General features: G+C 39.8%; 2 protein-coding genes across 3 annotated transcripts in view; one reads left to right on the top strand and one right to left on the bottom strand.

Moving 5' to 3' along the window:
* Window positions 1-5,410, top strand: part of tp53bp2b (tumor protein p53 binding protein, 2b) — a 35,348-nt gene extending 29,938 nt beyond the window's left edge. For both annotated transcript variants that reach the window (XM_084686058.1, XM_084686057.1), the window contains exons 15-18: window positions 1,431-1,564; window positions 2,424-2,590; window positions 3,833-4,032; window positions 4,472-5,410. In XM_084686058.1, the coding sequence (XP_084542184.1) occupies window positions 1,431-1,564; window positions 2,424-2,590; window positions 3,833-4,032; window positions 4,472-4,513 (543 nt within the window). In that variant the 3' untranslated portion in view covers window positions 4,514-5,410. The remainder of the gene's footprint in view (window positions 1-1,430; window positions 1,565-2,423; window positions 2,591-3,832; window positions 4,033-4,471) is intronic.
* A 224-nt stretch (window positions 5,411-5,634) lies between these two features.
* The window catches only part of gtpbp2b (GTP binding protein 2b), a 30,079-nt gene continuing 22,470 nt past the window's right edge, over window positions 5,635-13,243 (bottom strand). The window contains exons 11-12 of the mRNA XM_084686059.1: window positions 9,035-9,199; window positions 5,635-8,510 (exon numbers count right to left, since the gene is read on the bottom strand). Coding sequence (XP_084542185.1) covers window positions 8,322-8,510; window positions 9,035-9,199 — 354 coding nt within the window. The 3' untranslated portion in view covers window positions 5,635-8,321. The remainder of the gene's footprint in view (window positions 8,511-9,034; window positions 9,200-13,243) is intronic.

A 13,243-nucleotide genomic window follows, 5' to 3' on the forward strand; every position in this document is an offset into this window, starting at 1 on the left:
CAGAGTTGAAGGGCCCATATTGCATGGAGTACTTAGCCCCTCTAAAATCCTATAGATAAACCGAAGGGATAAACACTCTCTTGAAAGGTATCATGATGGTTTCTTTCTTGTGACATCTTCAAAGTGAATTTGTAGGCTATTCTTTAGTTTTTCAGTAGGACTTTTGGGGCCCTGTTATTGACATGAATGACTTGAGCCTAGCATATACCAGCTATGGCGCATCGTGTCATATCATCATATCAATACAAAGTTAATAACAGAGACTTCACGCAAAGGCTCTGGCTTAGGGGCCCCCTGGGCTCATGGGCCCCTGGTGCCAGTAGGCTCGTTCGGTAATCCATCCCTCAGTAGGACTATTGGGGCCCTGTTACTGACATGAATGACTTAAGTCTAGCATATACCGGCAACGGCGCATCGTGTCATATCATCATATCAAAACAACGTTAATAACTGCGACGTCACACGCAGAGGCTCTGGCTAAGGGGCCTCCTGAGCTCATCGGCCCCTGGGCCTGGGCCCGGTAGGCCCGTTTGTTAATCCATCCCTGCTGCTATCTCGTCAAGAGGCCTACAGATCACAGGAAAATTTTAGTAAAAGCTAGTCGTTGCTGCCCTCTGGTGTTCTATAGTAATAACACCCCCAATCATTACAGTCTCTCCCCCTCTCTCTCTTTTTCACCTGTGCCAGTATGCACAATACGGCAGATCAAACAAATGAGTAAATGGCTTGTTATACTGTTTGTGTTATATGGTTATTCCGTTATTCCAAAATAAAACAACACAACGGAAACCACGCATTTCCCCATAATCTGGTTGTGACATCCGAAATGGACAGATCGATATTACGAGCCTATTTTTCATCTTTTGCAAATATCAGCATAAAGGTTATGGAATAACCAGAACAACAATTAATGGCTCTTTATACCATTTGTTTTATATGGTTATTTAATTATTCCAAAAAAACCAAATCAACCAAAAACAAGACATATACTTAAATGTGTGTTTGAATTACTAAAATGAGAAAACGATATTACGGCCCTATTTTGCTTTTTTTTTTTTTTTTTTGCAAAATAGAAAAACTAATGGCCACAAGGTACGGACCTTCATAGCTGCATCCATTTTAGCACGTCATGTTTGAAGTGATAATTTCATACACAAGGAATACACATAGGTTTGAAGACTCGTTCTCGCCCCCTACAGTGCAATTCGGCTTGGTATACATGCGCGCTAAAATATCTAGGTGAAACTCATCATAGCTTGCGTAGTATAGACCCAGCTCCCAATCCAACTTTGAGAATAGATTAACGCGATATTTTTTTTATCGCCCGATGAGTCTCACGTTAACGCAGCACGTTAACGCAGCACGTTAATGCCCATAACGGCCCACCACTAGTTAATATACAAAAATTCCTATGATGTTGTCTTCTACAGGTAGAGGATCCCAGCTTGCCCAATGATGAGGGAATCACAGCTCTGCATAATGCTGTTTGTGCCGGCCACACTGAGATTGTCAAGTTCCTGGTGCAATTTGGTGTCAATGTGAATGCAGCTGATAGCGATGGATGGTGAGTATATAAAAATCATTGCGATGATATGTATAATTTGATTATTGTATACCAATTTCTAATTATTGATATACTGTATGTATATTAAGAAATCTGTTTTTAAGACTAGAGTCTCAGATTAGGTCCAGATTTTATTTTTAGTATAGGGTTAGGGTTAGGGATGGTTACATATTCATTTGATGAAACTATCCCTTTTTAGGTGTGTAATAAAGTTACTAATATGTTTTAATATATTTAAAATTATCTATATATTACCTTATAATTAGCCTGACGTTGTCATACTCATAATTCTAGTCAGAATATGAGTCTGGTGGCTCTCCGTTGGGCTGTGAGTATGGGGCGTGTTTCAACCGAACTCGTAAAACGAATGCCTCTTCACTCAATTGGATAGACCCACAACCAATCAGAGCAACGTAAGAAGTTGTTTGTTGAAAACATTTTTTTTTTTTGTGAAGTTGGGCTGGCAGCCAGGCTAGGTGACTGCGGCTTCTAAACCAAATTTTACAACGCTTACACATTGTGTCTAAACTGCAGAGAAGTCAGTTTTTATACATTTGACCGTACATGCCTACACTTTCTGCCACTTAGTTTCTCTTACTAAGCAGGTTGCACAAAGGCTATGTTGCTGATGTTAACAAGTTCTCCTGAGTTTCTCATCTAATTGTGTGAAAGTTTGGTCTTATGTTACGTGCTTTATTCGAATAAAGAATTTGTATCAATTCGGGCAGTCATCATATCAATCTAGAAATACAGTGCCGTCGGAAAACTTCCTTTACAACTGACCCTAGCTCTCCTCGTCCTATCCTTTGCATCTCTCTTCACACACTCCTCTCATCCTTCTTTCCTACCCCTCTGTCAGGACCCCCCTGCACTGTGCAGCGTCCTGCAACAATGTCCAGGTGTGCAAGTTCCTGGTTGAGTCCGGGGCTGCGGTGTTCGCCACCACTTACAGTGACCTGCAGACGGCCGCGGACAAGTGTGAGGAGATGGAGGAGGGTTATGCCCAGTGCTCCCAGTTCCTCTACGGTGAGTCTTTTGTTCCTTTTGGCACAGCAGGTTGAGCATTAGAGAGCCACACTCAGACCCCCTGGGGCAAACAGATGTAGGAGGACAAGGGCCAGTCAAGAGTGGCTTTTTATTATCAACTGTCTAATGCAGGGCTTAGAGTAAAAGTATTTTCCTAAATTGAAGTTGAAGTTTTGGAGGGCAATCCTTATACAAAGCCTATAGCACTGAGAATAAATTAAGTTAGCAGGAGGTGAGCCATCATCTTAAACATTGAGGCCACGAGAAAGGCTCTTGAAGTTTGTGGATTAGAAGATGAAAATCATGGAAAAAAGATATTGCCCTTTCCACCTTTATTGGGTTTTGCTGAAATCCTGCTAAGTTTACCATGCATGATGTGTAACATGTTATGGGGTGTAAGGAGATAGCGCAACAGATGTATTTGAAAGTAATTCAAGTAATTAACTAATGACTACATTTACAATATATGACTTTGTTAGCCCACAAAGGTTAAACATAGATGTAAATGTTTTTGTCAGCTACATGACTGAATGAGTCTGGGCTTCACATTTCTCGCCTTTGTTTCCCTCAAGGGGAAACATATTTTGACATCTTGATGAAAATCAACTGTAATCAGCTTACTGTTACAAGTGTCTCATGTATATTAAGGATGTGGCAGAAGCCTATCAGGTCTGAAAATGGTAAAGAAATATACAAACTTAAAAGCTGTGTATTTCTATAGAATAAAACGTTTTAACTAAGACTATAATAAGGAATGGCAAGTGCACCATTGGGAATGTATATATTTTCCAATACTTTCATGCTCTGAGTTTCTTTATTGAAACAAGAAATTCATTTTTGTAGATGAAGTTGGTGTAGAATACTGACTTAAGTGTCAGCATAACTGACCCTTGCCACCCATTTTCCTTAGATTTGCCCTAGGGATTGTTGTCTACCAGATGAACGACACTTTAATTAGTAAATGTTGAATATGGGGAATGCAAGCATCAGTCACCACTGATGTGGGGATTGATTTATTCACATGACACCTTTTCAACACAAATATGACTACAATTATCATGGCCTATATATCGTAATATAGCCCGATTAGTAATGATAATTACCTTGTAACGTAGTTCTTTCCTAATACAGAGACAGCCCAACTCCTTCGCTAGAGGACTTTGTTGTATTATGACTTGCTAGTGAGTGAGTGTCAATGTGTGAGAGTGTATTCATTGAGCACACACACCTTCGTGTTTGTAGGGGTTCAGGAGAAAATGGGAGTCATGAACCGAGGGGTGGTGTACGCGCTGTGGGACTATGACAGTGAAAGCGACGACGAGCTGGCCTTCAGGGAGGGGGACTGTATGACCGTGCAGAGGCGTGATGACAAGGAGGAGACGGACTGGTGGTGGGCCCGCTGTGGAGACCGAGAAGGCTACATTCCCAGGAACCTGCTTGGGGTGAGCAGAAAAAGATCCTCCGCTCATTTAGGAGAACGTTCAACTTCCTCAGACCGTTAGGGATCATATTCATAAATGTTTCTGGTCATAATAACACACTGGTGGAATTTACAAGGCATACAGTTACATAATAGAATCTAGAGGATATATTTTAAGTTCAGCAGCATTGTTTTTCATTCCTTTTTTAGATGTCATTGTGTAGTTATGTTATGTTGAGATTTTACCTATTTTGATGGTGAACATTTTTTGCATGACTCCAAAGAGTTGACCAGATGACTCTTTTTCTCTTTTTCCTATTATAAATGACATCCAACCCAGCAAGCTCTCCTCCGCTTAGCTTTTCATCAAATTTGTAAAAGTAATCCTGTTACTTATATAATACGTTTTTTCTCCAGCTCCAGTTAAACCATACTCATACTGTATTCTGCTCCTTTCCCAGCTTTATCTGAGGATCAAGCCACGGCAGAGAAGCCTGGCCTGAATGCTGTTGGCTGTGCGAAGAGATGGATTCTGTGTGTGTTCATTAGTCTCTTAACCTCGTCCAGCATGACTTAACATGGCAAAGATATGAAAATAAGTTCTTGTTGAAAGGGCACACTAGCACTGAATCTAAGCATTTCTTTTTTGACCTTGATCCAAGGGTCACAGCAACAAGGCTATACATTGCTTTGAATACATTTCACATGTGTGTGCAGGTTAAAAATGCCAGTATGACCAGAAGGAATGTCCTTGTTGCATTACATTTGTAATGAAGAGGATTTTTCTAAACAGTGTTTTTTGTAAACTGAGCGCTGTTTCTGAGCACATTTGTTTTGTAAAAGTTAGTAAATATCATGATGAAGATTTTTGTATCTCATAGCAAGAGGCCAATGTGTACGCTCAAGCCTTGGTTGACAATGTGCCGTGATATATTATCACAGGAAGCGAGCAGTCAAAAAGTTATTACGCTTGGGCTCAATGCTGTGTAATTTTGTTTTTATTTTTTTGAACTTCGTATGAATGTAATTTTTTCATGTCTTAATGTATGTGTTATGCGTGAGCAGTGAGTGTGCCGTGTATGTGTGTAGTCTAGCATGCAGTTTTTCCAAGTGCAACTACATAAACAATGAATGTCGATTTGCGCAAGCTTAATAGGTCCCTTGGATGGAATATTTTCAAAATCCTTCCATCAAACTGACTTCATACAGAAAGACAAGCATTTGTTGACAAAATGTGTGAGGAAATGTTAAAGGCTGTGATTACTTCAACGGTAAAAATAATAGTAACGGTCATGTAAAATATCTGTTGATCAAGCCAAATAAGTAAATTGCTAATAAAGAAATCAGATTTAAAAAAACACGTATTATTGCTGCAGTTAAATGTGATCCAAGAGGGATATAATTATAATAGTTTTAACATGGTACATACACAATACACTTACAAAAAGAGCATGAATCAAACTCGAACCTATGAGATTGTTTTCTGATTTATTGAAGGTGCATTATTTTATTAATAAACTACAGCTTGTATCATTCAGTCTTTAAACTGATTTCCCAATGTTTCATAGCTTCAAACTAAATTCCACATAACTTGAAATGTCCCAAGACCAGATTTTACAATAAGTACTACATGCAGAAGAGATTCCAAAATGTGCAAAATCAACATGTTTAATTAACATTTGTAGTGCCATAATATGACATTATTAACACTGAGGTCTAGTATGTACAGTACATTCAATGCTTTGTTTATAATTGCACAAAACCTCATAAAATACAAGGGAACAGACAATTCTCAAACATTTGACTAGTTATTCTGAGTCAATAGTCACGGTTGGGCATGCAGTTCTAACATAGTTAGATGTGCAAAGCTGCCACTGACACAGAAGGTTCTCTCAGTCATGTACCTTTACTATACACAAAGGCAAAAGTATAATTAGTTTTGTAATTCTGTGTCTCAGACCAGTCTGTTTACTAAACAGTCCAGTCATTTTAAGCCAAAATGGGGGTCAACTGAGGACAAATTGATTTTGTATCCTCAATATGTCCTGAGTAAGGAAAAAAAAGTTTTGAAAAAGACCCAAATATAGCTTATTCATACGCCTATTCATTCTTTTTCTCATGTGAAAAGGCTAAACATTTTAACCTTTAGATATCACCATGAAAATGACTGAGTTCATTACTTACATTATGACAAACAAAAAAGAAATTCTTGAAATTGTTTGGTAACATGAACAAACGGTGCATGATAACGTATGCACTAATTTGCATACATACCACAACATATCTAAACATTGGATATTGCCAGGTGAAAGTCTTGTAGAATCTTGATGACATCTTAAAGTAAAAGACTATAGAGGCAAACAAATGTCACCATAAGGGGCAGAGATTAAGTCATTCATTCAAGGTCCACTCAACTGTCAATCAACTGTCACTCAGCTGTCACTCGGGTAAAGATTTCCTTTCGTTTCTCCTACATGAATTATTCAACCTACATTAATAAAACATACCTGGTGATCAGCTACAATTTATTGGGAACATCTGGGTGTGTTGCGCTGTGGTACGACTATTATTGGTGAAACGACCCAGCCTCTAACTAATAAAGGTTGGTTTAAAGTATTTATTCCTGTCTCTATGTATTACTGCTCATGGGTAGCCTAAATGGGGTCCATTCAGACCTTAACATTAAGTCTTTTACTGTTATATGTCAACAAGATTCAACAAGACATTTTCACCTGGCTTTACCCAACGTTTAGATCTGTTGTGGTATTTAAGCAAATTAGCACATACCTACTTAGATTATGCACCGTTTGCCCATGTTAGCAAGCAATAAAAAAAAAACTTGTAATACATTTTTTGTTTGTCTGCATGTAATTAATCAACTCTGTATTTTTTATGGTGATATCTAAAGGTTAAAACTTTTACCCTATTCACGTGAGAAAAAGAATGAATGGGCATATGAATAGGGTATATCTGGGTCTTTTTCGAAACTTTCCCCTAAAGGAAATTCTTCTGGGCTTTTTGTTCCTTACTCAGGACATATTGAGGATACAAAATCAGTTGAGTTTGCTTCCGTTGCAATTTCTACAACCCTTTTTCATAAAATGACTGGACTTTGTCCAGTCTTTAAGCCCTCAGTGTCTTCTGAAATGTACCCTTAAGTACATCACATCCACAGCAACATTATGAAACTGTAAAAAAAAAAAAAGCATTACTTACAATACACACCACTTACTTGGGAATGTATTTTAAAAGCAACATACAGCATTGTAATTACACAATGGTATATACCAAGTTGATGCAGGCGCGGTGCGTTTCACCCATTAAAATGTGTTCATTAGTCTCTTAACCTCACAACTGACTAAAGTTAAAGTGCTGAAGATACACCAGAGGACATACTAATACATACATACATAATATTTGTCTTCAGTTGTGAACTTTCACTACTGTACTTTAGCCATTAATCTGGGCTGAGTGAAACAAAGACAGTGTCCATTTTATGGTTGATTCACCAGCTGTCTTACATTCTTTCATTCTAGCAAAGGCAGTCACTGCACCTTCCTGGTCCTTGTTCCTTCTAGGAATTCTCTAACAGCGACACACACTTTTAAGATGGCATTAGGCTGATGCTCAAATCAAATGTCTGGTTTGGCCCTTGCTTCCATGCAATGTTTAAACACTGGCAACCATGTTGAAAGGACTTTCATGGGACATCCTGGTATTTAGTCTATGTAATCTGTAAATACTCAAAATACAAATTAAGCAAGCAACTACTGCATTGGATCCGCCTATCCCAAAACAGATTTGCAGTAAAAGGTATCCCTCTTTTATCTCAAAACAATGCCTCTTTTCTGTGTGTCTCACATTAATTTGGAGAGAAGCAGAGGATAAACCAGGGATAGGAAACAGACTGATGCAGAGAATTGCCTTTTTAAAGTAAATTGCTTCAGGATTTCAGCAAGTTCTTTTTTTTCTTTAGCACTTAAACGGGTCACCCAGCATTACTGTAAGATGCTGGAGGCCAGAGGGCAGGAGAGGGATACTTATCCCAGCTTTGCTCCAGAATCCCAAAGGGATCAACAGTGTCTGATCAAATACATGTCCCGACGTGAAACAACAGTGTGGGTAAATAAGGACGTAAATATGTGGCAAAACAGTGGCACTGATTTAAATGCGATGGGTGATGTGTGGAATCCAATCTACACTGATGACATCCTTGTATCGGGATGGGTTGGGCAATCAAGGACCACTGCTCGGCATCTGTCTCCGTCTGGGGTGCATGTCCTCTCCTTCTCCACCCGTGACACTCCCTAATCAGTGGTCCTTCAGGTTGTGGTCGTGGTTCTGGTCGTGGTGCTGGGAAGCAGGCAGCAGGCGTGTGACATGGCCGATGCCCTTGGTGACGCCCTCCCTGAAGAGCAGCTTGGCTCCCAGGCGGAGGTACTCCGGATGCTTGAGGAAGTGGAAGCAGACCACCGCCTGCTCACCCGTACGCAGCTCCTCCTGGTGGTCAGGAGAGGGACATCATGTCAGGGCAGGGTGGGCCACAAGACAACTTAGGTTCAGACACTGGAGAGTTATTCTCTACTGCCACATTTGTATGCCATTGACAAATATATTTTTGTCTAAATTGGGCCCCATACTGAATATATTTTTTATTGTAAGGACCTACATTTGTGAAAATATACAGGTTAACATTCATTCCAAAATCATTGTTGGCAAAAAATTAATCTTGCATTTTTTATATGAACATACCATTTTCAGGCAGACAAATCTGTTGACCAATTTCCCCCCAATGGATATGTTTGGATTGAAACTACAGACATATATTAAGGACCCTTTATAAGTAGGAGATCCAGAAACAACAGCAACATACTCAACTGAATGAATGAGATGGCAAACTTTAACTCCACCTTCTCTTCACAAGCTTGCCGTCTCACTCAGTCAAGTATTTTTCTATTGTCCGCTGTATTCCCCATGTCAAGCCAAAAGGCCGGCGTGTGAACAGAACAAGAGAGGCTGAGCACCTTCCCATGCAGGCTCTCAGCAGTGGCTGTCTGTCTCACGTTCCCAACGTGCACCGTGACCTGGGAGCCCCTGCGGAACGTCTTGGCGTGGAACAGGAGAACGATGGCCGCCTCAAACAGACAGCAGATGGTGGGGTTCATCTTAGGGCTGACCATCACCATGCCCTAGCCAAAACAAATTATTACATGGCTGAATACTCAATTCTGAAAACGTGCATCTGTGCAACATGCCAACTTTTGAACAGGATGTCGAAGATTGATTGCGATATTTGCGTTAAAGTTCTGTGCGGTAATTTTATGCCGTACCTGGTGTGAATGGGGCTGTGACAAATCTTATTCTGGTAGGGTCTACCGCAGTTGCACGGTGGAGTCAAAATCCATATCATAGGCCAAATTCAACAATAACGCTTTTGCCAATGACAGTTTTTATTTATTTATCTATTATGTATTCTGTTATATTACAAACAATATATTCTATATGCATTATGTATCTGTACAGTTTGTGAGCAACACTTTACATTAAGGTTACAGTAAATGGTAAATGGAATGGACTGCATTGGACTCTACCTTAGCGGCACTCAAAGCGGTTTACAATGTTTGCCTCTCATTCACCCATTCATACTCACATTCACACATACCGACGGCAGCGAGCTACCATGCAAGGCACCGGCCTGCCCATCGGGAGCAACTTGGGGTTCAGAGTCTTGCTCAAGGATACTTCGGCACATGACCTAGGAGGCGTCGGGGATCAAACCGCCAACTTTGCGATTAACAGACAACCCTCTCTACCCCCTGACCACAGCCGCCCAGTACCTACAGTCTGCACTTTCAAAATCTTTTGCAAGGATCTCAATTTGGTACGAGAGCTGAACTGCTAAATATAAATTGTCATTTGTACACAGGTGTCTGTCCGTCGACCAGGGTCGGACTGGCCATCAGGAGACTCGGGAGATTTCCCGTACGGCCGGTCAAACAAACGACCGCTACGGCCACGGCACTATTCAATAAAAAAAAAATCCTAATAGTTTACGCTCACTTAAGGACGGCCTTAAAGGGGCAATTGACTGCAAAACCGATTTTACCTTGTCATAGTTGAATAACGACAGTTCGGTGGGTAAAATGAACATACCGTGAATATCTAAGTCCATTGACACCTCTTTCCTATTCAAATCTCAAAAAGAAAAATGTGGCTGTAAAACGCTAGCTTTTCAACAAAGCTACCGGTCCTACGTAGGACCGGGGACCGCCCTTTTTGGCTCTAGTCTGTATCTTTGTCACGCCCCCGAATTTACATCCAGACCAGCCCGAGGTAGCGTCTATCTCCGATACTAGTTTAGCTGCGCGCTGCTCTGTGTAAGCTACTTATAAGGAATTACAAAGAAGAACGTTTTGAATTATAACAAGGATATTGAAAATGGACCACGGTCGTAAATGCTGTGTTCCAGGCTGTACAGGGAAGGCTAACACTCAGTCTTCCCAAGGAGCCAAACATTCAACAGGCATGGCTGCTGTTGTCTATGAGAAGATCCCGGCGAAGTTTGATACTCAATCATTCATTTGCTCTGAACATTTCACCCAAGACAGTTTCGACAACCTTGGACAATTGCAAGCAGGATTTGCTAGGAAGCTGAACCTGGAAAGAGGTGCTGTTCCGACAGTATGCTCATTGCAACCGCAAGCTATAAGGACCGTATGATGTTGTGCTAACAGTTATTAGCAATGCTAACGTTTGCCGTATAATATAGCATACCAGGTAGAATGCTAAATAAGTTTCTACACACATCAAATGACTCTAGCTAGACTAGCTGTAGTCGGCATTAGAAGGGAAGCTTCCGAAAATTAGCCAGAAAACGAACAGCAGTCTGGCTTATTGCTAACGCCTGTCTAGATAATCTATTTGAAAGAACTGGAGAAAGGCAGGTGCTTGATACAGGATACGTTAGCATTGCTAGTAACTGTTACTAGTAACACCTAGACTGTAGGCATGTAAACAAGTTTAGCTTGCTAACGCAAGAGCATAGGTAGAATGTGTGATAATTTAGCCTAGTTTTTATTGGCAATGGGGCTAACGTTGATTCATGTTCCTGACTGTGTTTCATTCAAATAAATAACCTGTGTAATGTAAATCTACAATTCACAATGCATGTTTGTCCAGATCTTGGTCATGTTATTTTTCAGCAAGTTATTTAGAGCTAGCTAGCTAACTGAAGCCGAGTAGAATCAGGATATGGTTTGGTTGCTAAGCTGTAGCCTAAGTCAATCCAGTTTGCTTCAACAACAGAAGTGGAAACAAGTAATGTTATCATTTCAAATAATATATAGTCAATCTGTTTAAAATAGTGTTGTGTAGTATGGAACGCCGAGTTAGTCAAAATTAAATCAATAAATAAATAGGTAAATAAATAGATAAATACATACATAAATAAATATGGCTATGGAATACATTCTGAAATTTAAAAAAGATGGCAATAAATATATAAATATAGCATTATATAATTACATAGCTGAATCCATTTACCGACATCAATAAATAAATACATTTATTTATTTCAAAATGACGTTTTTGTAAAGACAACATTTATTTATTTCATGGGACTTTTACACGCCACATTTATTTCCACATGTATTTCCACGCCACATTTATTTCCACACTACATTTATTTCTGTGCTGTATTTATTTCAAATCTCACATGCAAACGAGAGGGGCGTGGTTATCGTCAGACCAACGCAGCAGATAGCTATGCTACCTGTATGGGGGTGACAGTGGAATCGCACTGCTGAACGGCATGGCTTGTCAAGATATATTATTTTGGCACAGATAGTAGATTTTGTAGAGGTACTTGGGCGGATAAGTGCTCTACAGAACATAGATATTGAAGTCTTAAATAGTTTGAGACTTATCGAGCACTGTTCATGTGCAAGATGTACAGGTAGTGGGGGGTGATAAGTGCCAGGTAATGTTAGCTAACACAGCTAGCAACAAAGAAGACAATCACTGCCACCACCGCTACATCGCTCTGCTATTATGTAGATAACTAGGTCGATAAGGCACCTGATTATAACGATCTAGCCTCACCATTATGCCATGCATTACCATTTAGTGAGACGAGACCTGAAGTGAAGCCAGACCATTCCAGACATTACCCATACCTTTGGGTTTACAGTAGGCTACTGCTTCAAATTGAAGTCAAGTTTCTTAACGCTTTGTTATTATTGGCAATTTAAAGTTGCAACTAACCAAGACGTGTCAAGACCAAGACCCATTCAACACGGTACACAATAACCAAACCCAGATATTAGGTACAGGTTTATGGAATTATTCAATATTAAATCAAACCACTACCACTGGACTCGGTTTAATGACCATTCAGTGACAAAACGGGTTTGGCTGTTCATATGTGCCAATACAGCACAACAGTACTAGCACTACAGTAGCTAGCTCTAGCTGAAATGGCCACACTGATGTCGTCCTTTTATTATTTTGTCAGCTAGCTAGCCGGATACCCAGCCACTTGGCCTACAGTTGCCGACTTCGAGACCGGTGATAGCCAACATACCACCTAGGAAGACATAGTGTTGGCAGTGATTGTTAGCTTTTTGCAGACGAGTTCCACGTCACACGAGCGAAAGCCATGTTTATAAAGGTAACTTCAGCGCAACCTCATAGCTATCAAAGATCAAGTCCCCACACGTAGGCTACTAAGTCACCGCCATCACTCCCATACAAAGGCAGAGACGACACAGACATTATGGGCAAAGCTTGTCTACATTGTATGCTTTTCGGCAGTGCGATGCCAATGTCACCCCCATACAGGTAGCATAGCTATCTGCTGCGTTGGTCTGACGATAACCACGCCCCTCTCATTTGCATGTGAGATGTGAAATAAATACAGCACTGAAATAAATGTGGAGTGGAAATAAATGTGGTGTGGAAATACATGTGGAAAAAAATGTGGTGCGTAAAAGTCTCAAAAAATAAATAAATGTGGCATTAGTAAATAAAAGTCCCATGAATTAAATACATGTTGTCTTTACAAAAATGTCATTTTTAAATAAATAAATGTATTTATTTATATGTCGGTAAATGGATTCAGCTATATAATTATATAATGTTATATTTATATATTTATTACCATCTTTTTTTTATTTCAGAGTTTATTTCATAGCCGTATTTATTTATGTATGTATTTATCTATTCATTTACCTATT

The sequence above is a fragment of the Hypomesus nipponensis genome, chromosome 21 (assembly GCF_054491055.1).
Source record: "Hypomesus nipponensis isolate SF chromosome 21, ASM5449105v1, whole genome shotgun sequence".
In the NCBI taxonomy this organism is placed as follows: domain Eukaryota; kingdom Metazoa; phylum Chordata; class Actinopteri; order Osmeriformes; family Osmeridae; genus Hypomesus; species Hypomesus nipponensis.